The following is a 26488-nucleotide window of genomic DNA, read 5'->3' as shown; positions in this document are numbered from 1 at the left end:
AGGCAGGAAAGGGAGCTAGGAGGGTCTGTGAAAGCAAGAGAGGTGTGGGATCAGCACAGCAGTCAGCAGCCCCCTGGGATGGAGAAGCCAGGGGGCTCAGAGTGGATCCTGGGGGACTGCTGGACCTGCTGGGCTTTGGGAGATGGCTCTCGGGTAGCCACAGAGCAAACAACAGCCCCAAAGTTTCAGCTGGTTTTAATACTGTCAGAGACACCCCGGAGCGGGGCCGCCATCCCACCCGGGCTCCCTCAGCACTTGCCAAAGCGAACCCACTGCCAGCCCGGCCCCAGGGCTGCTTCACATCCCAGCAGGTGGGGAAGCATCACTGCCAGTGCCGCTGCCTGGACACCCTGCCCGCGCTCCCGCTTGCCAGTGCCAGGTCTCCCTCATCTCCTACCACTAATCCCGAGGGCTCGAGCATTGCAAGAGGCTCCTCTCCACCCCAGGGAAAGGGAAAATATCAGGTTACAAAAAAGGGTCACAGCACAGCTCTCTGCCTACTGCATTTGGGTGGTTTAATCACCACCTTTCCCATCTTTTCTCTGCACCCTTGTGGCTACAAACCATCTCTCCCCCGCTACCAGATTGCAGCCCCCCCCCATGTCACTGCTTGGCTCTGGGGACAAGGGACTTCAAGGCACCCCAAACTGCAGTAAGGTGGGGATGGTGCCAATGCTGAGACTTTGAGGATTCTGGAGCCAGCACCTCAGGAAGGCGAATGGGCAGCGCCTGCAAAAATGCCAACCACGGTGCCCGCCAGCAGTTCCTCAGTGGGTAGAGCCACCGGGGACCCAGTACCTCTTGACAGGAGCCGTCTCATCACTCCCCTCACACTATGCAGTGCTGACACTGCAGGCAAGACCCAGGGCCTGGAAAAATGGGCAGGGGACAAGAGCCGAGTAGGTTTTTCAGAGCCCCTGCCTGCAGCCGTGCAGAGAGCAGGAGGGACATCAGAGGCTGCAAGCCCAGGGTGCCTGCCCTAAGCCCCCCCAAAACTGCTGAGCCCCGAGCCCCAGTGCAGGCAGGGGACTGCTGCTGGCTGCAGCCTCTCTGCTGGAAGCAGAAGCAAAAAAGGGGGAGAAAATTTGTCTCTGGGCATAGCTGGGAGGATGCAGCCAAACCCTGGTTGCAGGACAGGGTCCCCCAGCAAAGCCCCCTTTGCAGGATGGGGTCCCCCAAGGCCCAGTTGTAGGAGTGGGTCCCCCAGCCAAGCCCCAGTTGCAGGAGGGGGTCTCAACCCTGTTCAGCAGGGTGAAAGGGCAGGAGCCGTCCCCACGTCCCACCTGAAGGGCCCCGTAAAGTGCAGTTCTGCAGCCCCAGCGCCAACGCGGGGCAGGGAGCCCTCCGGCTGCCTCCCGAGTTTGGGGACATGGAAAGGGGAGTGTGAGGTCGGAGCAGGAGTGGGCAGGGGCAGGCAGGGCACGGGCCGGGCAGCCGGGAAGAGCAGCCCTGTCCTTCCTCCCCGGGCGCCTACTCGTCGCAGCCCAGCAGCTCCACGCGCAGGGTGATGCGGTTGTGCCAGGCCACGGGCAGGATGCGGATGAAGCGGGCGTAGAAGGGCTCATCGAACACGTTCTTCTTGTGTGAGTAGTTGTCACTGTTACCATGGAAGATCTAGCAGGGGAAAAGTGGGCGTCAGCACCACCGGGACCTCCTCACCACCATCCCATCCCTCCCCACAGCGGCATCCCCGAGCCCCGGGAGGTCGCTGCCCCACACACCTTGGCGCTGTTTGTCTGACCATCCTGGTAGAGGGTCCAGGACGTGCCGTTGTCACTGTAGGCCACCTTGTAGGCTGCCACGTATTGGATGTGCCCAAAATCACGGGCTCCTTGCGTGATGATGCCCGTCACCTTCTTCTGGTCCCGGAGGTCGATCTGGCACAGAGACAAGGCTCGTTGAAGTGCCTCACAGGAGCGGTGCTCCCACCCCAGAGCATCATGCACGTCCCAGAGGCAGCTGGGATGTGCTGGCCCTCAGGGGTCAAGAATGGAGAAAACACTGCTCGACCCCTGCCCCAGTGCCAGAGCAACTAATAAAACACCACTGTGAAATATCTGACCCTTTAACACTCACAGCATCTCTCAAAGCAACCCAAAGCAGGGTGCAAACCCCACCATCACAGCTCCCTTCCCCACCGCTGTCACCTCGACATTTTTTGCTGTAAAGGTCAATGTGGGAATGACAGAAAAAAAAAATCTCAATTAAAAAAAAAGAAAAAATAAAGGATTCCCAGAGGAAATGGATTTTCACTGGAAAGTGATTCTGGCTGAAAAAATTTGCAGTTCAGCATGGTCTGACATTCGGGTTTTAAGTGAGATGGTTTCTATTCTCTTTACTCTGCCACACTGCACTACTGCTGCTGGCACTCTACAGGGCAAACCAGCAAATGAGCTGAAAGTCTCCTTAATTTAGTTCCTGTTTTATGCTTGTTGAGGGTAGTACTAGCTATACATATATACGTACACATGTATATCTATGAATATACATGAACATCGATACACACATACACAAACAGGCAGCCTGTGGTGCAACAGCCCAACTCGGCGTGTCATCCTGACCCCATCAGCAGACATCTTGATAAGCTGGTTTATTTAGGGCCATGAAGCAGCTGCTTTTAATCATTTCCCAAATAAAAAGCAGGACAAATATCTAAACTGCTTTGTCCTATTATGTCATGAAATCATGTGAAAAGTATAAAAACAGGGGAGGAAAGGAAACTGAGAAGGAAATTTCAAAACTATTTGTTCCCATTCCAGATTGGGAAGAGAAAAGCAAACCTGATTCTTTCCTGCAAAACAGAAACACGGTGTTCTGGGCAGCTAGAGGGTTGTGGAACGGTCACCCCAGGCTGGGATGGCACTTCCCAAGGGGGTGATGCAGAACTGGGGTGCTGCAGGCTCAGTGCACCCCAACAAGAAAGTCTGCAGAGACAGCACCACCCCGTCCCTACGGGCACTGATGTTTCTGACCCAGAGCTCCAGCACCGCTGTTAACACCAGTGGCTGTGGCCCCATCCTGACCTGTCCCTGCGATCCCAGCTCGGGGACAGCACCACCGGGCTGTGTGTCCCACAGCAAGGCTCCAGCTGCACGGTCCCAGCGGCTCTGCCTGGCCGCTCCCGCCGTGCCCGTCCTGCTTCCAGCCACCCCGGCACAGGAGGTGGCTCGGGCACTGCTGGAGGAGCTGGACAAGTGTAATGAGATTACAGAGGGAGGGCGCTGAGACCCACCTGCAGCCACTCGGACTGGCCATTGTGGAGCGCTGTCCAGGCGTTGGTTTTGCCCGTCTTGTCCAGGCGGGCGTAATGGGGGTGCCAAGTAAAGGCGTCGATGCCCCAGGTCTTGAAGACACTGGAGGCTGTGATCTGCTGGTCGGAGATCAGGCGGGATTTCATGCCCAGAGGCTCCGAGCAACCTGCCGTGTTGAAATACACTGTAACACAACGGTTTATACAGGCGGTGAAAGGGAAAGAGTCCACAGCACCATCGCGAGCAAAACCCCGCAGCCCTGGCAGGCACCATCCCCACGTTCCCAAGTCTCCACTGCCCGGAGCAGCAGGCAGGGCGAGGCAGGGAAAGGCTCGGCAGAGGCACTGGGTCGCAGCCCTCTCGCCTGTTCCTGGAATTTTTAGCTCCCAGCCATTCCCTGGCTCACAGTGCCTCCTGCTGCAGGGATGCACGGACTTCCCCACAGCATAGCCTGGCCCAGGAGTACAAACGGCTTCAGCAGGAGGCAGAGGAGGATGCTGTCAGGGTGAAGAGAGCAATGCAAAGCCAGCCCCAGCCGAAAGCACATCTGGCACCGCACCCACACTGCACCAGGACACGACCAAGCCCCCACAGTGCCCCACTCCCACCCGGGCACACGGGTCCCGCTCGGCTGCCGGGGACTTGCCGCAAGGCAGGAATGCGGGAGGCACAGGGAAAGGGCTCGGGTTAATCATCCCTCACGTTTCCCAGAGGACTTTGATCCTCCGGTGCTTTTTCAAGCTCTCGGCAGGAAAAGCAGCCGGTTCACAGATCAGATGGGGAGGGGGCACAATAAAAAGCCCTGGCTTGGGGAGGTGTTAGCAGCGTGAGAATGCAGCTCGAGCCGGGCTGAGCTGGTGGGATTAACAGTTTATGCTTCCCAAAAGCACCCGCGGGTATTTCCAGGCATCACGTAGCCGGCACGAGGAAAAACAAGCGCTGACAAATCCCCTGTCCCGGGAGATCGGAAGCAGTACAAGGGGTGATGCCCTGCACCGTGTCACCCCCTGCCCTGCAGTCCCTGGGGAGGGGACAGCCACTGACATTTACCGTTCATCTCGCAGCCGATGAGTTCAAAGCGCAGCGTGCAGGCGCGGCGGCACATCACGGGGTAGATGCGGATGAACTGGGCGGTGATGGGAGGGTCAAACATGTTGGTCTGCATGGTGCTGTAGTCCACGTTCCCCTGGAAAATCTGCAAGGGCGAGCAGGGCTGAGCGCCTCAGCTCTCCCGCAGCATTGTGCATGGAATCCCTTGCCTAGCAGACGGACAGACCTCAGCACCATCAGCAGGAGCGAGGGAAGCTGGGCTCTGCTCTCGTGCCCCGGAGCAGTGTGTGACCTTGCAGCAGCTCCAGCACTCTCCACAGAGCTTTGCAACACTCCCTGCTCTGTCCTCACCCCACCGAGCCACACCAACACCCGCTCCCTCCCGCTATGGCAACGCTCCTCAAATCGTGACAAGCAGAGAGGTGGCTCACTTCGTTCTTTTTAACACAAGAGTCAGGCTGTGTTTTCATGCATTTTTTTCCACTGCTGCAGAAACAAGAGGAACTTTTTTTTTGAAGCAAGGCAGATACTCCAGCCATTTCCTGGATGCTCAAAAAACAACCAGGAGTCACTTGCCATAAAAAGCAGAGTGGAGAGCACTATGATCGGTAGTATTCCTGCCCTGAGAGCGAGACACACTGTCAGCTCAAGCACAATGCAGACACAACACCGAGCCGTGTAAGCCATTTGCCAGCACTTCCAGACCATGCCCAGTTCCCACAGTGTGTCAGCGATAAAGATATTATCTGACTGACCTAAATAAGTCAGCACTGATTCTTTGGTAATGCTTATTATGGTCAATTAAACAAAGCCAGAGAGCACTGCCCAGCGCTGGAACCGCCTGTGCCATCTCGCTGCGAGGTGGGTTCCCAATGTGGCTTTGACCCAGGTCAAAAACCCTTTCCCAAACATGGGGACAGTTTGGGATGCGGCTCAGAGCCACGCCAGCACCCACAGCACTGCAGGGTGGGGGGAGCCAGCATGGCCCCCACACAGCATCGCAGCCCACCTTGTCTGCATCCTGCTTCTCGTCCTTGCAGAAGGTGAACTCCCGCCCGTCCAGGCTGTAGGAGACTTTGTAGGCGCGGACATACTCCTGCTGGCCCATGCGGCGAGCACCTTGCGTGATGACCCCGCTCAGCCTCATCTTCCGCAGCAGGTTGGCCTGGGGTGGGGAGAGGAGAGTGTGAGTGCGGACAGGGTGTGCAGCTCCTGCACCCACCAGCACTGCTGAGCCTGGCTGGGATGGTGGGCTCATGCTCAGCATCAGGACCAGGCAAGGGGCTGCCCAGAGCGCTATGATTTCCTTGGGATTTAAGTCCTCCATCCCTCCAGCCTCGCACCCAAGGGTGGGCAGAGAAGGGGGGATTGCCATCCCCGCTCCCCAAGCCACCCCAGGGACCTTGCCTTCTCCAGACATGTCACGAGACGCCCCTGGGTGGCACCCTGCTGCAGCAATTTAGCCCCGCCATTGCCACCAGAAGCGAAGAAATCCCATGAGAGCAGCCCAGACAGACCAGCCATGGCTACCAGGGCTTCCCACTACACCAGCACCCCCAGTCCTGCTGCAGATACCTGGATCCAGGGGCTCTTGTCATAGTTGCTGGAGGTCCAGGCGTTGACGATGCCTTGGTTGTTGAGGCGGGCAAGCTCTGGCCCCCAGCGCTGGAGGCCAAGGAAGCCATAGTAGACAGAGGACGCAGAGAGCTGGGCATCGGAGATGGCACCTCCTTCCATGCCCAGAAGAACAGCACAGCCTGGGGGCAGTGGGGACATCAGCACCAAAGATGGTGACCAGGGAGCAAAATTGGGGGGCCATTATCTGGGGACAGGGCAGGACAGGGAGGCCAGTGATAGGACCTGCCTGACCCTCAGGTGTTCCCTCCTCTCTCCAGCCTTCAGTCAAAACCACACTGTACATCAGCCCCTCTCATAGCACGGGGGGCTGAAGTGAGGAAAGGGCTGCTCTGAGGCCCCCCTAGAGAGAAGATGGCATCTTCCCAGGAATGCTCCCTCCATCAGAACCAGGCTTGCTAGCACCAAGGGCAGCCAGCACACAGGTGCCCACAGCTGCCCTTCAGATTCCCTTAAACCAGCTGGTGAGCTGTCTCCTGGGCATGCTGGTGATGAGTGACAGGGCAGTGGGGAACAGGGGAGGAAAGGGATTTCTGTAGTTGGTGTCAGGGACTTACGGACGTGGCAGGTCTTCCCCATGAACGGAGAAGGACACTTGCAGGTGTAGTCACCATCCAGGTCCAGGCAGGTGCCACCGTTTTTGCAAGGCTGGGAGTAGCACTCATTCTTGTCTAGGAGACAGAGTACAGGAGCTCAGCAGGCGACCCCAAAGCTAGTCCCAGGGAGGAGACCCCTCATTCAGTGCAGCAATAAGAGGAGACAGACATCTCCTGAGCATGGACCATGGCAGTGTTCCTGCTCCACACAAACTCCCAGCCTTGCTGTGGCGGCATGTCCCAATTCACTTGTGTGGCTGGAGTCACTTGTGTGGCAGGACAAGGCTTAGGTGGCTCCTTGGGTTAGAGCTTCAACTCCTGCCACCATATCAGCAGGAACGCTGAGCAAGGCTCAGACACTACCGTGACCCCACACCACAGTCCTTCCCTCCACCCTGCAAGGTCCAAACCAGCCCATGGCCTCCAACATTGCCCAGCACCCAACACAGCCACGGCTGCAAATACCACCTGTTTGTCCCCCCAGTGCTGCCCAAGGGGTCTCCAAGCCCTTAGAGCAGAGCAGCACCCCCTACCACCCCCCCACTGTACTCACTGTTCTGGCAGTGCACCCCATCATACCCCGCAGGGCACTTGCAGATGTAGTCAGTGAAGACATCCCCCCGGTTTGGGACCAGCTGGCACTCGCCGTTGTTGTGGCAAGGATTGGGGTGGCAAGGGCCTGGGGAAGGAGAAAAACAGCTGTAACATGGGCACAGGCATAAAATAAGAGCACCCAGGGGGCTGTTGCACCCCGGACATCACATTCTCCCCCAAGTATCCCGAGGCCATCGCATCCCTGCTTGCACCTCCACTTATGGGGCACTTATTGGGCTAGACCCCAAGACCAGTGGTGCAGGGCCACAACGAGGGCACACTGGCACACTGCAAGACTTCTGGCCTTCATGGAGCACCCATGAGGGGGTCAGCCCCTCACCTTTCTCCGTCTCATTGCAGTCAATCCCAATGTAGCCCTCAGGGCAGATGCAGAAGAAGGGGGTCTCATTAATCCCTGTCAGGCAGGTGCCCCCATTCTGACAGTGGTTCACATCACAGAAGTCACCTGAAAGCAAAGCTACATGTCACTACAAGCCATCCCAATAGCAGGCATCCACCAGAGCCCCACGGATGCACATGGAGGCATCCCGGCTTGACAGCAAGAACTGCTCCCCTGCAATACTGTGGGGAGAGGAGCACCCGGCAGGGACCAGCTGCTGGATCCTGCACGGGACCACCAGCATTCAAAAGTGATAGTTGAGACCAGGAACATGAGAGAGAGGCCAGGATCTGCCCTGCCCTGGCACATTAAAAAAGGGGTTTAACAGAGCCTGCACATCAAACTGAAGCCAGGGTAAACCCAGGGTTTTGGTGCATCAAAAGTTTCTGCTGCTCAGCTGGGAAGTGGGGGTAGCCAGGCTGGGGCTCACTCGGGCACAATGAAGACAGGATTAATCAAGGGAATGGGGCTGGTCCCGTTGCTGGATTTTCCTAATGCAAGTTAGTACGTGTAAGACAAAAAAGACAAAAAAAAAAAAAAAAATCATTGTAGGATAAGCCTGCATGCTTGGTTCTCAGATTCTGGAGACATGGGAGGCGGGAGCACAGGGTCCATCTCTGCACCATGCCTGTCAGACCTCCATCACTCTGAGCAGCTCCCACGAGGCAGTCCCAGCCTCCAGGCAGGTCCCCCCTGGGAAATGATGGGGCTGCACTATCTTCCCTGCCTGTTCACCCACCTCCATCATTTCCCATGGTATCAGGTTTACACGGTGATGTGGGGAGGGGGGCGATGCAAGGGTGGCTTCTGCAAGGAGACACCAGGAGCTGCCCCCACGTTGGAGACTGCCAGTCACAGCCAACTCCAAAACAGATCCACTGCTGCCCAGAGCTGAACCTATCACCGACACTCATGTTGCCTCTGTGATAATATATGTAAAATAAGGTAAAAAATGCTGTGCAGCAGCTGTGGGAGAGGAGTGAGAAAAATGTGCGAGAAACAGCCCTGCAGATACCAAGGTCAGTGAAGAAGGAGAGGGAGGAGGAGGTGCTCCAGGCAATGGAGCAGGGATTCCCCTGCAGCCCGTTCTGAAGAACACAGTGAAGCAGATTGTCCCCCTGCAGCCCATGGAGAAGATCATGGTGAAGCAGGTTGTCTCCCTGAAGCCTGTGGAGAACCACACCACAGCAAATATCCACAGTGCAGCCCATGGAGGACTCAACGCCGGTTCCTGATGGGCTGTACCCTATGGAAAGGACCCACACTGGAGCAGTTCATGAAGAACTGCAGCCCATGGGAAGGACCCACGCTGGAGCTTTTACATCTTCTTCTCTCCCCCATCCTGCTGAGGAGGCAGCGTGAGGGAGCAGCTGGGTGGGCACTCGGCAACCAGCTGAGGTCAGCCCACCGCACCCATAACCTTCCACTCCCCACTGCGGTGCTGAATCAGATTGCAAGAGCCGGGCTGAAATTCCTCCCACCCTCAATTTATTCTGCCCCGAGCTGCTCAAGCAGCAACAACGTTCTCCATAAACCTAGACCAGATTCCCACAGATCTGGCTGAAAGCCTCAGTAACTCCTCTCCAAGTGCTGGGACAGCACATCCCTTGATGCCAGGCTCTTTTCTGCCACGGCGTAGGAGTCAGAGCAAGGGCTGAACTCAGGTGGAGACCCAGGAATAACCCCCCACTACCTGCATGCCCTGGAGAAGGTGGAAGTTAACGAGCTGTGGGCTCTCTGCCCGGACCCACACCAAACAGCATGGCTCTCATTAGCCTAAGCTACTATTCAGTGAGCTCCTACTCATTAGCCTTTTAATAGCAGGGCTCCTTTGAGTTAATCCTACTCTTCCTGACACTCGGCATCTGTAGGGTACACACTGGTGGCAGACAGGCCAGCATTACATGAAGGTTTCCAAAAAGATGCTGTAGCTCCCTTAGCCCTGCCTCAGGAGGCAGAAAAACTTGGGCACCGGTTCAAGTCGCTGCCTGCACTGCCCAGCCAGTTCTGCATGACCTCATGCTCCATCAATGCGCTGCCATGAGCTACAGCATGGGAGGAGAGAGCACCGACTGATACGTGGGGACGCCTTTGCCCCAAGCCCCTCCACAGGTCTTTAGCACATCCAGCCACCCCGTCCCAAGGATCTCTCCAAGGATCTCTCCCGGCAGCCGACCAAGGCCCTGCAGACAGAGCTGCTTCTGTTCAGCAGCAGGAGCCGGCTGCTTCCCCAGGCATAAAGCGCCAACAAACATGTGCTCCCCAGCATCCGTGCTGCCTCCGACACAGGAGTTTCTGGGGTGGGACACAGCAGCAAAGGAGTAAGGGCTCCTCCCAGGGTTGGGACAGGAGAGGTCCTCAGTTTCATACTTTAATTATCTCAAGCAACTGGACTGCCTTTTTATCCCCTCCCAGGAATAATCCCTTACGTGGTGGGTCTCGCTAGCCAGCCCCCTGCCTAGCAGTGAGGCACACAGGTCACATTTTCCACTGTGGCAAGTAGTTTTGGATGCTCCTATTTCTCAGCTGTTTCAGGCCTGGTTTTGGAGCAGTTCAGCATCTCCATCCTCCCCACATATATTTTTCTCCAGTTAGGGACAGAGCTGTCACAGGCTGGACAGTCAGGAACCAAGGCAACAAAGATGAGCCACCGCTTTTGGAAATGTTTGCTTATATGAACCCACAGGCTGGCTGGAAGGCAAAAATAACATCCTCCGAAAACTGGGACAGCTCATCCCAGCGGGGTTGGGGGAGGTCAGGTCAAGCCTGTCTCGCAAGGGCAAAACGGGTACCTCTGCCCAGGGAGAGCGAGCGCAGGCAGGGCCTTCCTCACCGCACAGCCTCCTGCTGCCCTTTGTCCCCTGGCTGGAGCCTGCATTTGGGCTTCACTCCCCTTCTCCTGGGTCTCACCCATCCCTTTTGGAGGCAACCACCCCAGGCATGGCCCACAGGGTGCTGATGGAGCTGCTTCTCCCGGGGTTCCCCAGGCCAGGCCTGCCAGGCGTGCTGTGCCAGGCACTCCCAGGGAAGCTGTTTACATCTCGGGCACGGTATCGCAGCCGGAAAGTCCGGGACAGCCCAACTGAACTATTCCCGGCTCGGGAGCAAGGACGGGGCTGTGGAACCGAGTTCCTCTGCTTCTGCAGCCACCTTCAGCTGAGCATCTTCTCACTCACCATCCCTGCACCCCGCACACGGCAGCCCGGACCCTCTCACCCCGCACCCCAGATCCTCTCACTCTGCACGCAGATTCCCGGCACCCCGCATCCCGGACAGCCCTGCACCCTGGATCCCTTGCACTCTGGACCCCCAGCACCCTGGACTCCCTGGCACCCCGGATCCCTTGCACCCCGCATCCCAGACAACCTCGCAGATTGGATAACGCTGCACCCTGGATCCCCTGCATTCCGGATCCCCAGCACCCCGGGCTCCCTAGCACCCTGGTTCTCTTGCATTCCAGATTCCTTGCATCCCAGTTCCCCCCCGCACCCCCGATGCCCTGCACCCCGGGCTCCCCCTCACCCCCGATCCCCTGCACCCCTGCTCCCCCTCACCCCCGACCCCCTGCACCCTGGCTCCCCCGGCACTCACCGGACACGACCATCAGCACCGAGAGCCCCAGCACCAGGCCGAACAGCAGCCGCCACCGCCTCGCCACCGCCATGCTGCGTCTCCAGCGGTGCCGCCGAGCCGTGCCGAGCCGTGCCGAGCCGTGCCGAGCCGCGCCGAGCTGCTCCGCTCCGCTCCGCTCCGCCGCGGGGCTCGGGGCGGGGAGTGACTCAGCCCGGCCCGGCGCGGCCCCACGTGCTCCGCCGCCCGCCCCCGGGGCGGGGACCGGCCCCGCTGCGCCGGGCAGGGGTGACCCGCGGGTCCCCCCCCGGAGAGCCCCCGCCGGGCAGCGGGAGGGGCTGCGGGCTGGGGAGGGGGGGTGCAGGCAGCAGGAGGGTGTAGGCAGCGAGGGGGGGTGCAGGCAGCGAGGAGGGTGTGCAGGAAGCGAGGAGGGGTGCAGGCAGCGAGGGGGGTGTGCAGGCAGCGAGGAGGGGTGCAGGTAGCAGGGGGGTGCAGGCAGCGAGGGGGGGTGCAGGCAGCGAGGAGGGGTGCAGGTAGCAGGGGGGTGCAGGCAGCGAGGGGGTGTGCAGGCAGCGAGGAGGGGTGCAGGTAGCAGGGGGGTGCAGGCAGCGAGGAGGGGTGCAGGCAGCGAGGAGGGGTGCAGGCAGCGAGGGGAGTACCCCAGCCACCCCCCGGGGTGCAGGGTGCAGGCAGGCGGCGGGAGGGCGAGAGGCAGGGTTGGGAAACCGGCCTCAGAGCCAAAGGTGCTTAATGAGCGGCCTGGAAGGGAGAGCCAGCACAGCACGCTAGTGATGCTCCGGGTGCGGGGGGGTTTGCCCCACGCCAGGCCTTGGCCCTCGGGTGGCCGCCGGGACTTCCTGAGCCTGGCAGTGCCCATGGCTCCCGGCCCTGGCTGGCAGGCGGAGGGGTGCAGAGCTGGACCGGGATGCACTGGGGGTTGCCAGCACTTGGCGGGAGGAAGAGGTGTTTTGCAGCACAAACCTCACTTTTCCTCTCCTTGGGTGGGGTGAAAGCTGGAGAAGGCTTCCCCTGCACCAGGACAGGGCACGTGTGAGCACCCCGTGCTACCCTCGGCACCCAGCGTGCCAGCAGCGCAGGGTTTTCCCAAGCTCCTCCTAAGCAGCATCAAGGAAAACAGCTTGCAGCCAGGTCGCGTCTGCACGGACTGGGGGGAAACAGCAGCTCTCTGCCACAGGTCTGTTGGTTCAACCACAAACAAGCTCCTCTTTAAGCACTGCCTGGCCACCAAGGGCTGGAAAAGCCCAGCTGTGCCCTCGAGAGCAGCTGGTGCCCTGTGGGGAGCTCTGCCCTGGGAAGCAGAAAGCATCGGGATAAAGTATGGTCAGCCTAAATTCATATTCAGCAACAAACACTTTGGAAAAGAGAACTAACTGCGCAGTACAGGAATGCTGGATCATTTGACCCCGCACTGGAGACCCACTCAGAGCCCTCCTCCTAAACATGAAGCCGATTTTATCTCTTCTTGCAAAACCCTCCATTTCAGCATTAACAAACCCACCTCAGACATTTCAGCTGCTCATATTTACATTCTGACTCTGCCAGAGTGTTGCTACATTTCTGGCTTTGGCAATGCAGCCACCTCAGCCATCAGCAAGCCGGGCAGCACAGCTGCATGCTATGCACTTCGACTGGTCCTTCCACCTCTTTTTCCATCTAAACTCCAGTGTCCAGCTAATGCTTTTCTTGGATGGGTCAACCAGTGACCATGAGAGCACCCAGACTGGGAGCTAGAGGTCAGGGACGGGCCCGCTGACAGGTCCAGCTGCCCCAGCAATTTGGCTGTTTGTGGCATTGCCAGAGCATCAGGGCATGAGGAACACAGGGAGCCGGACACATATTCCCACCCAAACCCACCACCCTCGCTGGTGGCATTTCCTTCAATTACTAGTGACACAAAGAAAACTCCAGGCAGAGTTTAACTCCAGCATAGGGAGCAACAGCGGCTGGAAAGGAGGGAGCAGACAAGACACAGTACATGCTTTCGAATAACCCTTCAACCTCAGGGTAATTACTGCTGTGGTGTTCAGAGGAAAACAAGGTCAGGAGGAGGAGAACGCAGGGCAAGTTTCCCAGGCCTGTGCACAAGCAACTAGAACAAGGGTGTTTGTTCGGCCTCTTGAGGGGCTACTGCCTGGATTGGTCTCGGAGAGAATGCAAGACCCAGAGGGAGCTGCAGAAAAATCATCAGCCTCTCTAAAAACAGAATGCAAAATATTTTCTTTCTGTCCCCAGGGGCACGAATGCCAATGTCCCGAGGAATATGCATGGGAAAGGATATTAAAAAGCAAGTGGTGGAGGCCAGGCAGAACTATGCTCTCCATAGGGACAGTGCTTCCCGGAGGCAGCAGTGGCTGTCTGAATGGAGACCTGCGATGGAGCGGGGGTCCCAGTGAGAAATTGGGGTTGGGAAGAGCCTGTGCTGTCACAGCTGGAAGAGGGAAGCTCTGGATATAGGAGACAGAAAAGAAAGAGGAGCAACCTGTCAAGGGCAGGGAAGCAGTGAGGAATGGAGACAGCCCCCACAGGCTAACACCACACCCCGGGTTCATACAGCCGCCAAGTTTTCGCAAGGGATGGCTCTACTTGAAAGAGTTGGGTAGGTCGAAGGTCAGGCATAATTTCACTCCCTTCTGCAGGGACTACTTAGGCCTTGTTATAGAAGGATTTACCACTGGGTTTGGTTTTTTCTGCATGAGATCTGCCAGGCTTTGCTGTGCCGTAACCCCTTCTGAGCCATGCAGATAGCCAATATCCTGGTTCCCGTAGCTGGGCTGATAAAGAGGAAAATAGGTGATGGGACTATGCATTTCTCTGATGCAATCCTCTTTATTTCCAAGCTTATACAAAGGTGTTTTCCTGTGAACAAGAGAGGTGAGCAATACACAGCCTGCCCCTTGCTCAAGCATAAAGCCTCCATCCACCATAAAACCAGCCAGGGTGCGTCTCATGGCTGATGAGTTTGCAGTAGTGGCTCAGGTATCACCACAGTTTCGTGTTCCTTCTCCCCACTCCCCCTCAGACACTCACCTCTGAGCCACGGGACCTCTCCCTCCCACCATCAGGTAGCAATGACACCCCCTCACCTCCCTCCAAGTCCTGCTCAGCCCTCAAATAGATCTTTTTTTTGGGTGACAGCCCCTATTGTTTCAGCTATCTGTTCTATAAAGAAGTTCACTGGCTTGGATTTATCCCAAAAGAAAGGCAGCCATTACACCCCAAAGGGATTCCCCACCCGAAATGCTCCCACAATGCTCCCTGCAACGTGGTTTTCCTCCCTCACCCCAGCATCAATGGCCCAAAAAACCCCCTGGCAGAGGTAGCCAGCCCCATCCCTCGCAGGCACAGCTCTTTCCTAGAGCTCAAGGTTGTGGTTTAGGCCACAGCACGAGGCTTGGGAAGGTGTCCTGCCCTGTCTGATCAAGCCTCCCATCCTGCCACACGTGTCAGCCACTCGGAATGGGAAGGAGATGTGATCCATGGCACCCTCACAGAGGATTAAGCCCCAGTCTGCTCCTAAATCCCTCTAACAGGATAACCAAGTGCTCAGTGCCAGCATCTCTAACCTCCTGCAGGCCCAGGCAGTGTCATTGCCCGCCAGCATGCCAGAGCAAGGTTTCCAATGGCTGCAGAATACATCCACTGGCCAGGACAAGCCTTGCATGTAGCTGGACTTCTCTCTTTATTTTTTAGAGGAAAAAAAAAACTTTCCACACTCTCTGCCCTTTCCGCCAAAAGGGCAACAGTTTCTTTAAATTCAGGCTTTATGTTTAAGGATGCTAATACTTAAGTACCCAGAACTTCAAAAACCCAGACACAGAATACCCTCAAGGCATGGAAAGCTCAGTACAGCTACAGAGTGCCCTTCAGAGTATGTAAAATTTTGTGATTTAAAAGGAAGAAGGCAAAGGGCAGTACCATCCCCCAGTTTTTCTCCATTCCCACTGCTGATCATGTCAGAGCTCAGATGAGATCCCAGATAATTCAACTGCAAGTCCTTTGCTCTAACCTCAATAAACAAGATTATGTCCGGTTTAGAGCTAGTGTGTCTGTGTAAGGTGATTAATATAAGCACCTTTATATAACACTCTTCTCTGAATTGGAGTGCTTTGCAGTCTTTAAGGATTTATCAATACATATCTCCAACAGAAAAGGTGTGGCCTTCATCTTCATTTGATAGATGGGAAACCAAGGGCTGGAGGGACTCGAGGGAAGGGCATCTCTCCCTCTATTTTGTCCATCTAAAAGGCAGGCACACAGGCTTGGCTTCTTACACACACCTCCTCCACATCCAGTGGTAACAGCAGCATTTCCAAAGGTCATTTCTATCTGCTACAGGAGGAATCACCCTGGGAAACAGTTGGGTCCCCGCTGACAATGGGTCAGCACTGATCACAGGCCAGGACTAAACCCCTGTGTGGTGGTGGTGGTGGTTCCCTGCGGTGCCCGTCTCAGAGGACTGCCCAGGAGAGATGGAGCAGAGCCCACATCCCAGACTCGCCTCGCTCCTCTCTCGTCTGTTTGTTGAAAGCACCCGCCCAATAACACGACCTGACATTCTGTGGTACAACGTGATGCACCGTGGAAACCACTTCTGGATTAGCAGCAGCGAGCAGCCTGACCGTGCCCAAGCAGATGCTGTAGGCAGATAACGCCAGGGCTCTTTTGTTCTGTTGCAGGAAGCTCTTGGCAAGCTCCTGCCTTGACACAAAGCACTAAATTGTGCACTTGATAACTTTATCATCTAGGTTCCTCTGATAACCCAGGTTTCTGTGACAAGGGACAGAAACTTGGGTTTCTGTCCTATTATCAAGCTCACAAGACCCCTCCTTATCCAAGCCATCAATTTGGAGCGCGTGTCTCTGGCATACACTTGATAGAAGGTCTTCCAAGACTTGTAGGGCTCAAGGCAAGATTGCAGCCTGATTAAACATCAGGGGCCTGATGGCGCTAATGCTATATGAATATGTAACAACACTAATGAACTCTAACAAGCTGGGCCAAGGGTTTGCAAGGAGCCTAGAACCTGTCTTACCGGCTGGTGAAGAAGAGGCAGTTTGCTCATTACAGCATGCTCCCCTCCCACCCATCAGTGCTGGGAGAGGCTCTGCCCAGGCAGGGGCCTTATTAATTTGTGAAGTTGCCTTTTGATCTCTGTATCTCGCAGCATAATGAGAAGGTTTGAACTCTGCCCATCCCACCCTCTCCATGCCTCCCATTTTCTCTGATCCCCCAGAGCCTGGTAGGCAAGAGGAGATCTGCCACAGCTCTGGGATTTGTTTCTTCCTGAAGAGAGGCGTATTTGGGGTCTTTTTAAGACACACTTCAGTAGCTACATGGCTGGTTGTATCAGGAAAGCACAGGTCCCTGCACACCTCCCTTTCTCTCACACAGATGTTCAACCCCGTGGGGGCATCCAGGGTGATCACACCTCAAAGACAGCTCCTTATTCCCTTGGTTTCTGCAGCCCAAATTGGCTCTCAGAGGCCACCTGAAGCCAGCTGTGCCCCTCTGCAGGCTGGCTGGTGGCCACCGATGCAGGATGTTGACTCCTGTAGGACCTCTGGTCTGGAAGGAAGCTTCTGTCCCCTGGTGCCTTCAGCTGGAGCTGCTGCAGGAGCTCCTGTGGTGGAAAAGAGCCAGACATCCCCCCTATCCAGAGACCCATACCAGAGCCTCCCCCTTGTGATTCAATCTCTCTCCCATCCTGGACGGATCCTACACCACTGGCACACCAGTTGAAGCTCCTTCTCCACCGCTTCCTGCCCCTTGGGCTGCAGCCTCCAGAGCCGCAGCGAAACCGCAGCAGGAGCTCATTTGGCACCACGGTCCGTGTCCAGGAGAGCCGGATCAGCCGCTCAGTTCCTCCTCTCCCGTGACTCCTCCTTCCCTCACAAGGAAATGAAAACATGCTCCAAGCCAGACATGTGTCCTCAATGAAACCCATCTGTGAGAGCCACGACGCAGCCAGGGCTGTTGCCTAGTGAGGGCATCCAGACCCGCCATGGAGAAGTGCACGTAGCCAGTCCCAGGAGCAGCATGCACCCAAGAGGACACAAGATTGGAGCAGGGGACACCACGGGACTGTCAGGGTCACTGCATCCTCCTCGAGTGCTCTGCCTGGGGCTGTGCTACCTCCTCTCTCAGCAGCAACAACAGCTGCTGGGCAAGAAGCCAGCTGAGAGCTCTACACATCCACAGATATCTCCACACACTTTCCATACACACCGCTTCACACTTTCCATACACACCGCTTCACACTTTCCATACACACCATTTGGAGCGGTGAAGACCTCCTTAGCAGAAATAAGAGCGTCCTCAGGGGCAGGGGTATCCACCCATCCCCTGGCTGCTTCACAGATTTCTTCCAAAGGAGATTTCCTAGAGCTTAGTTTTGTATCGGACCCTTGTAAAGTCTCACGAATGTTTCTCCCTTCCTTCTGGGAAGTTTATACTAACGTGTTTTTTAAGACATCCATTCTGTTAGTCATACCCCATCTGTTCTCTGCAATCACCCCTCCCTCTCAGTGGGATCTCCCACCACATCAATTACTTCGTCCAGCCTCCGCCAGAGCCTTTATTACAGCATGAACCGATTTGCCTTCTGCCATCAAACCCCCTCCAGGCATTTTCATGTTTCACTGTTCCCTCTCACCTCCTTGTCCTGCCCCAGGGCCTAGGTGATGCTGGATGCAAATTTCACCTATTCTGCATTCTCCCAGTGGCTCTGAGAGAGTTCAACAGCCGCAGCCCCAGTGCTGAGTCCCCACTAGTCCCCAGCTGGCAATGGGCTACTGCCCTGACAGCCCCAGCAGTAAAAACAGTGGCGCTCACTGTAGACATCCAGAGTAGATACACTGAGTGAAAACATGTGGGTTTCACAGCCCCTCTTAACTCCTAACAGGGCTTTGCATCCTCATGGACCATTCCCTTTCATCCATGTTCTGGGCCAGATTTGTTTGTGCCTCCTGGAGATGTTCCCCAGGAACCTACAGATGCAGCCCCAGCACCTTCTTCGGCACACATGGTGGGGCCAGGGCAGTTATTAGGGGCCTGTGTGGTAACCCACGTCCAGTTTAGGATGCTCCCTTCCAGTCCTTGCTATCCCACCTTGTAGTTCGTACAAATGTTCCCCATCAGATACAAGGACCACTAAACACTGACTCTATTGTGTAAACCTTATACTTTGTATAAAGGACACATGCCTTGCTAACAACTATACCTTAAAGAGGAGTTAAAAGATTGATAAGCAGAGAACATCCTGCCCCAGAAGGCGTGAAAGGCTGGCTGACTGCCCAAGAAGCGTGAAGTCAGCAAAAATCTGCAGTAACTAGGGGAAAGGTGTTTTGTTGATTAGGGATAGCAATTAAACTCAGACACTAGAGTGAAAAGAGCAGGTGTATTTTACTTAACTAAATAATGTAACAGAATAATACAGAAAACATACAGTAAGAAAAGACAGAATAGTGCACTTAAACAGGAAAATACCGGGTAATGCATCAAATCATTACTACCTGGGAGAGACAATAGTGGTTAAGAAAAGATCCATTACCACTTGCATACTTTACCATCGTCCAGATCCTCAGTTGCTGGGGAGCCCCGGTCACAGCGAGGGTTTGGAGAACCTTTCCCTGCAACCGGGAAATCCTACGCGGTGTGTCCACCCATGGGTGAGGCTTCCAAAGTCGCTGTGAGCGGGTCCAGCCTTATATACCCAAAAATCAGTAAGCCAGAATAGCTGGCACCTTTGTTTTGAGCGGAACATCTGGTTTCACTCTCTCATTAGATTCCCCCAGAACCTGGCGAGGGCTCAAGGGAGAAGCTAAGGGAGTTTCCCTCCTTATCTCATTTATTTATGTTCTTTTTAAAACAAGGCCATACATCTGTCCCAAGGCTGGACAGCTGGCTTCACAGCTTTGTTAGCTTACCCCTACACAGAGAAGAAGAAAGATACATTCAGGATAGACATGTTTTCATTACATCCATCACCAGCAATGAGTATATGATACCTAAGCTACATCTTTCATTAATGAGCATACATATTTCGTTAGTGACTACATACTAAGTTAGCAGCTTCGGCTCGGGGCCTGTTGCTCAGGCTTCAATACTTCCACCTTTTACATCAGAATAGGTAGTTTGTTATAACTTAGTATAATACCTATTAGCACAATGGTGATCAGTTATAAAATATACAGGATTCATCTATAGGTCAGCTGTGGCTTGGGCCTATTGTCCAAGCCTCAGCACTTCAAAAGGTAAAGGCAACAGGGGGAGGATCACGACCACTGACTCAATTCAAGACTAAAAAGACTTGCCCTCCCATACCTATAAGGAGCATGCATGCTAATTTACATACCAAGGGAGCCTAATTTAAATATAACTAACCAATAAGGGACAAAGTGATAAGAAATTAACCAATGGCCATTACAGTAAATGTGTATTTGTGTAGTTTGAAGTATATAAATACCTTGAAGTTCCTTTGTGTAGTGTGCTAGCTTTGTGGAATTAGCACCTAGCACCCATCTTTGCGTAAATATGGAATAAACTGGTACCTCAGCTCTGTGTGTAAGACTGGCTTTTTCACACCGGGTAACGAACCCTGTTTGAGAAACAATAACCTCAGGCTCAAGATAGAAAACAGCAGGGAGGTCACTTACATCAAGACCCCATTTCTGTGAGCAGAGCTGGCTTCACAGACACACCACGCTGTAGGGACACTGCTCACCTGGAAGAACACCAGAACCTCCTCATGAGCCCAGAGGTAGGTGCAGTCCCTTTAGGGTAGCTGGGAAATGGGGTTCCTTTGCACTCTTCCTCCTCCTTTGTCATGTCTACATCTCACTTTTGGTAGGTTGTCTTCTGCAAGACCTAGAAATGTCAGAAAACATCTACCTGTGTTTCCTCCCCTTCTAGCTACAGCTGCACATTTGCCTCACCTGCTGCAGGCAGCCAGCCAGAGCAGATTTGCCAGCAGTGAGGACAGTGACCCCCCAACCGCAGCTTTGGGGTGGCAGGGCTGTGTTTTGCAGAGCACGTGCTGCCCCACACGGGAGGCACGTTCGCTCTGGCTGCCTGTGGTTAGCTGGCAGGCTTTCCAGGGAGCAGTGATCTGCTCAGAGCTGCTTGTTTGGCAGCATGTTGTATTCTTGCCTGGTCTTGCAGCTGCCTGTCAGCCACTGTACAAACACAGCCCTGTCTCCTGTGCCCCCCCTTGCCTGTTCTGCCTCTCCTTAGCTCTGCTCTTTGCTGGGCCCGGGATTAGCCGCACCTCAGCTGGGTAAACAGGAGCTGATCCTGCCCCATCAGCCCAGGGCTTTTCAACCTCAGCCACTGCGAGCAAGAAGTGGTCCTTGATTTTACTCCCAAGCAAATCTCCCTTTCATCATTCAGCAGGTCTGAAGCCCTTAATTGGACACAGCAGCCGATGTGATCCTCTGTATCGGCTTCATCTTGTTTTCTTCCTTCAGTTTTCTGGTTTTGTTCCACTCAGCTTCCCTATCTTATAATCTGTTCTTAATTTTCACTTCTTTTCCCACTTCTGTCTCTGTCCCCTCCTTTTTGCTTTTTAACCCATCTAAGGAAAGCCACGCTGACCATATGTCACCTTCTGGGTGCTAACTAATGAGCTAGACAGAGCTGAAAAAGCCTTCGAGGTTGCTAGTAACTACAGCCAGCACCTTGGTCTTCATCTCAGCTCAAAGGCAGCGTTTCCTGCAAATTTCTACCTGCCTTTGAAGGGATGCTGAGCCTGGAGGGAGAAGGACACCCATTCCCTGCAGCACAGCACCCTCTAGCCTCCGCCAGGGCATCAGCTCTTCGATGATCTGGAGGCGGGACGTCCACCACCATCATTCAGCCATGCATCCTCCCAGTCCTGCAACGCTGTTTACATGTCCAGTCCTGAGTAACTCCAGAAAAATCCTCCTGCAGCATTACTGCCAAATCAAAGGATGGATTTGATGGGAACTTTGGGGATCAGGATCTTAAAGCTGATCTGTTCTGAGCAGATGTGGTAAATCAGACGTCGTTTCCAAAAGGCGGAGAGCAAGGTGGAGCGCGCAGTGAGCCAAGGTGGAGTCAGCCCCGAGAAGTGATCATTACACAGCGTCAGCAGCACTGTTTATTTCCTCCTGCCCGTGCAATAATTTAACTCGGTGGTGGTATGGGCAGCGTTTTCAAAAGGGTAGTGCTGCTCCTGCGAAGCCAGGTGAGGTCAGCTGGAGGAGTGGTGTGGGGTCAGTGCCGGCCATAGCTCTGCAGTTGCTGTGTTTTCTTGGGAGGCTGATCTGCAGCCTGCCAGGTCCTTGTGCGTGGAACAAGATCATCGCCCTCAGCTCGCCTCTGGATGTGGCTGCAGACCTTCCCCCCTCAGCTGTGATTGCCAGTGCATCTCCAGGAAAGCATCCCGCAGATGGGGATGCTCCGGATTATCCCTTCATCCCGGCCATCCCACTGCTCCCCGCTGCCTCCTCCCCATCTGCCCACCCCCCAAACCATACTCCCGTGGTCCCCACCAGCCTCACCCACAACCCACCTCCCCTCACCAGCATCATCAAGCCTGTTTCCCTTCAGCCCCGCTTTCCTTTTACACCTCCAGGAAACAAAGCTCTGGATCTCTGCATCCCAACACCATCACCCTTTCCCCCAAAGCACAGCTGTAGCCATTTCCGCCATGCTCACCCTCATCCAAACACAGTTGTGTGCTCTCTACCTCCCAGACCTGTCCCTATTCCCACTATTTTGGCACAAGGCAGTAGCTTCCACCTCCACTCACTTTGCTTCCATAAATATTGCTCTCTGAGAAGAGTCTCTTCCCCATTCCTCAGGCAATACTAAAATTTGGATTTTTATGGGGGACTGATCACCCCACTGTTTGGTTCACTAAGCACTTCAGTTTGCAAGATTGCAACCCTTCATTCTCCTCATGCATCACTACTTCTATGGCAACTTTTACCAAGAAAGTGTTTCACAAACAGCCACTGAAAAAAAATGTGGCTTTAGCAGTCTCCCTTGCTGGCTTTCTGAGGCTGGATAATCACAGTCTTTCCAAACGCCAACCTCATGAACACAGTATAATGGCAAATGTCAGACAGACCACTCAGAATTAAACAGAAGACAAACAGTTTCCTTTATTCAGTATGACATCTTGGAAACACTCCAGGAGAAGCTCATACATCCTTCTGGCTTTACTACATTAATTTGTTCCAATCCATCCTGCTTTCCACCACAGATACCTCCTCTCCCTGCTCTCGCTGCCTGCCAGATACCTGCTGCTCTCATGCAGCCTCCCCTGCGTGTAACCCCCCTGGCTGTGCAGATGGCTTTAGGGACAGGTGTCACATCAAAGCACCGCTTGGCTCCTGCAGCCGTGTCTCGATTTACCAAAATGCGTGATAAAAGGGCAGAAATGGCTGTGAGCAAACAAGAGGTGGCATTAGAGGTGGCTGCAAAGAACAGATCTGCTCAGCTCAGCAGCTTTTGGTGCAGGAAGTAAGAATTTCACCTAACTGGACTCCCTGGAAAATTCAGGAGTGTTGTGACACAAATTCATCTCAGGGAGATACAGACAGATCCTTCCCCTAGAGCAGTCAGACTGCTTGTCGAGCCAGGCAGCGTCCGAGTGCCATGGAGCACCCAGAAGCAGGACTGGCAGCACTGCTGATGATGGGGAGTGGTTTTCAAAACTTCTTCCTCCAGCCAGCAGCTGTGGCTGGATGTGGGGTAAAAGGAGTGAGCTGGCTGCTGGGAATTCGTGGGCAGAAGCGGCGGAGCACAGACTGGTAAAGTGCTCAGCTCTGTGGCATTTCTCTTTTGGCCTAGGGAATTTTGGAATGCAACAGCCCATCTGCTCTGAAATGGTGAAGCTCCCTCTATTAGCAGTCAGAGCCCTCTTGGGTTTGGTAGAAAGAACAAAAAAAGAGAGTCAGAAAGTCTCTAGCAACTGCCTTCAGCCACAAGAAGACACTAGAGCCTCTGGTCTACCAAGGACAAAAAGGTGGACAGCAGTAACCCAGTACGGCTGAGGTTAGTCAGTTAAGTTCTATAATTAGGAAATAAATAGCGTGCTAAATAAACCAAGAGCATAAGCTTTTGAAGAGGGTGACAGAGCTGGAAGTTGGCAAGGAGCAGCTGAATGTGATGGAAAAATACTGAGCAGGTGGGCCACGTGCCACCTCCCCGGCTAGTTTGTGATGCAGTCATTCTCCCATCCCTCGCACTTGTCTCCTTACGTTGTCAGCTCCTCAGGACAGAGGCTGGTCTATTTAGAGATCTGCAAAGTGCCCATTACGCTTTTAGACACCATTTTCAGAAAAGACGTAAGAGTCCAAAGAGCACTGCACATCCAGATCCAGCATGGTCTCAAGCAGCACATGGCTCTGCCGCCTGCAAGCCGATGCCTCGCTGGCACTGTGGGGAAGGCAGAGCAGGCAAGGAGGGAAAAGCACTGCTTTTATTTCCATCTGCAAAGCTTTTTTGTGCTCACATGTCACTGACAGGCACTTTGCTTATTTTCAGCTGGCAATCAAACCCTGTCATAAGAGATGTTTTCCCTTTTGCTCCTGCTACACTGGCAGGGATCAACACCCCAGCGTTTTCTCTGGCAAAAAGGTTTCCTCAGAGGTGCAAAGTCCCTGGGAGTCCTTCAGCACGGCGGCTTTGCTGAGCAGGAGAAAAGCTGGGCCAGGGGAAATGAAGCAGAAAAAGGGTTTGAGTTCCTTGTGGCAGCAACAGCCAAAAGAGAGAAGGATGTGAAGAACAAAAGGTGACTATCACCACGGTGTTGCATAGGGGTGTCTCAGGCTGGCTCAGCACCACATCGAGTTCTCTCTGCCTGGTACCTTTCCAATTGCTGGGTTCAAAAATGTGAAATTATTATCAGCCTTTTTTCTGGCCTCGTTGTACAGAGGTAAGTGCATGCGCAAAGCCCAAGGCAAATCTGTGTGTTTTTCCTGTGCCTACTGTTTCCAGCAACGTACATTTGGCTTCTTTTGCAGTAGCCACACTAAAGAGGGATCCTCCTGTCTCCGAAGCATAAGGGTGTTCCTGGGTACCCCCATCCCATTTCTCTGCAGTAACATCAGACAGAAGCATCTGCTGGGCAGGACCTGCCAAAATCCCTCCCTATGAGGCTGGGAATGAAGCTCAGCTCTACCCAGCAACCTTCCTTTATGGGATGGTTTGGGCTACTGCTCAGATGGCATTTCCTGAGCATGAGCTGTTTGCTGCGAATGGTACAGCCTGGCTCCTGGCCAGAGCACTCCACCTACGGCCCACACCACGACTCCACAGCTAACCAGCCCCGCGGTGCTCACCATCACACCCGCTCAGCCTAACAACGTCAGCTCCCCGCACACTCAGAGGGAGGGCAGCTTCCTTTGCAAGCCACAGCTCGCAGGCTGTTTTAATAGCCCAAAGCTGGGTTTGTACTCTCAAAACACGCTTGATCCCTCCCAGCCATCTCTGCTCCTGCACCAGAAGGTGCAACTAGAAACCCCCAACATTGTCCAGAGCAAAACGCCAACAGACTTGCATTGGTTCCTTCTTCCTTTTCTGGAGACACAGCACCTTTTCCACCACATCCCTTCATCTTGCAATAAACACAGCTCAGGAGCTGGACTCCCACTGCCGCAGCCACCCATGAATTTGTGCTGCCACCTCCAGTCCCCTCCAGTTCTCAGCTCTCATTCCTCACTGATGTATCTGAGCACCCCTGGTATAAAAGACCACCCTATGTTTCAGTTCTCAGCAAACAGTGGGCAGCTAAGAGTTTGTTTTGCTTTGTGAAGGTGTGCTTAAGAAAGCTCTAACAGCTGAACTTCTCTCAGGGCATAGAAATCTCCAGCAGCCTCAAGGGTTTAAAATAAAAGCCTTGCCTGAAGGTTCAGCTCTGGTTCGTGGTGTGTCTTCCTGCCTGGATCTGTGTTTTCCTGCCTGGATCGATGGTGAGGAGCCAAGGTACACCTGGAATCAATTGGAGTGCAATTTTCTGTAATCACATTTAAACACATTCTTCAAATACTTAGTTAGGAGGCTGATACCGGAAGTTTATCTACTAAGCCTATCTCACAGCTTGATCACAAGCATAACTCAGCTGCCTTCAGACATACCAAACCCCAGCCTGGCTGAGTCGCTGACAAGTTTAGCAACCACCATAAACCCTGGGTATTTTCACAGGGTTAATTAAAAGCTGAAGATAAGGAATACAGCTCTCATTTGACTCAGTGTTGTGGTATTACATCTGTAGCAAGTGAAGAGAACGCTCACCGGGGGGCTGCTGCTGCTGCTTCTGTTCTGCTGTCATTTCAGCTGTCCCCTCTCTACCCTTTCTCAGAACTCCCTCCTTCACCATGACTCAGTCTACAGCAGTTAGTCATCTCTCCAGATACATAACTCTCTGGAAAATGTGACTTGCTCCTTGAGAGCTTTCTCTACGTAGGAAGCTCCAACTCCCTGTAAACAGAGGAAACAAAATGTCTGCAAGGGAAAGGATTTTTCCATCCAGTTATATAAAGCAACCATTAACATAGCTAGGAACAGTTGATGTTACTTACTAGCAACGTAACGTGGCTCTTTTGGGACACTACAAGAAAAACAAGTTTATAAACATCACATCGCAGACATTTTTAAAATTCTATTATTTGTTTTCCTCCAGTGCCTCCCAGATGTGGCAGGCTCCATCTACCTCTGGATGGATTTCACTGTCCCTGTCACATGTCCCACTTGGTGGGAGGAAACAGGATGGGTGCTGCTGTGCCTCTGAGGGGCCGGGGGAAGACCCCTTCGCTCCTGCTGGTGAGGCCCAAGAGTTGATCCCAGCTTGCACCCCAGTGCCAGGTTTGCTGCACAGAGGTGGCCAGGGGGCCCATGGGACACAAAACCAACATGTTGAAGGCCCAGGCACCATTTTTAAGATATCGTTCCTAAATGATTTTTGATGGTAATGTAGCATTATGTGACCAGTGTTCAGCACCTGGGCACACTCGGATTATCAGCGTCTTGCACCACACTGGAGAGGTTTTTGGCCTCAGGACCAGCAATCTCCATGTCACTGAGGGGCAAACATGCACCTCGGGTGGAACAGCTCCCCTGGCTGCCGCCCCCCGCGGCAGGGGTGTTGGCTCCGGCAGCAGGAAGCGACAGTGGCGAGGCCGGTGCGTCACTCTCGCGTCGCCGCTCCTGTCCCCGCTCCTCCCGCCGCCCACCAGCCCGCCGCGGCCCCGCGCTGTCATGGCGGCACCAGCCGCAACTCCCCACAGGAGCCGGCAGCACAGCCCAGGGACGCCAATCACCGCCCTCCGCCTGACTGAGAGGCGCCCAAGCCAATAGAACTGAAGTGTCCCGCCCCGCGGCGTCTCTCCCAGCCAATGACGCCC

At 54.4% G+C, this 26488-nt stretch overlaps 1 protein-coding gene across 4 annotated transcripts; it reads right to left on the bottom strand.

Annotated features, from left to right (window-relative positions):
- Nucleotides 1–178: 178 nt before the first annotated feature.
- MFGE8 (milk fat globule EGF and factor V/VIII domain containing) lies at nt 179–11293 on the bottom strand. Of its 4 annotated transcripts, XM_074917249.1 has the most exons (11): nt 11250–11289; nt 11118–11219; nt 7467–7592; nt 7086–7211; nt 6494–6607; nt 5877–6058; nt 5311–5466; nt 4302–4446; nt 3233–3435; nt 1722–1877; nt 179–1614 (listed from the first exon to the last, which is right to left on the bottom strand). In XM_074917249.1, exons 2-11 carry the CDS (start codon nt 11188–11190, stop codon nt 1471–1473), a joined length of 1425 nt encoding a protein of 474 aa, XP_074773350.1. In that variant the 5' UTR covers nt 11191–11219; nt 11250–11289; the 3' UTR covers nt 179–1470. The 4 variants fall into 4 exon arrangements, with proteins under 4 accessions (XP_074773350.1, XP_074773349.1, XP_074773351.1 ...); XM_074917248.1 differs by having other exon boundaries at nt 11118–11293; XM_074917250.1 differs by having other exon boundaries at nt 3233–3417; nt 11118–11293.
- Nucleotides 11294–26488: the final 15195 nt, after the last annotated feature.

This window comes from Athene noctua, chromosome 13 (assembly GCF_965140245.1).
Source record: "Athene noctua chromosome 13, bAthNoc1.hap1.1, whole genome shotgun sequence".
Classification (NCBI taxonomy): Eukaryota; Metazoa; Chordata; class Aves; order Strigiformes; family Strigidae; genus Athene; species Athene noctua.
The sequence above is the reverse complement of the archived record's forward strand: the minus strand, read 5'-3'. Positions and strand labels throughout refer to the sequence as shown.

Coding starts and splice junctions, on each gene's coding strand:
- MFGE8 (XM_074917248.1), bottom strand. CDS start 11,190: ATGGCGGTGGCGAGGCGGTGGCGGCTGCTGTTCGGCCTGGTGCTGGGG. Junction 4,447..5,310: donor AGAAGCAGGATGCAGACAAG/GTGGGCTGCGAT, acceptor TCGCCCTTGCAG/ATTTTCCAGGGGAACGTGGA. Junction 1,615..1,721: donor GTCAGACAAACAGCGCCAAG/GTGTGTGGGGCA, acceptor TTCCCCTGCTAG/ATCTTCCATGGTAACAGTGA.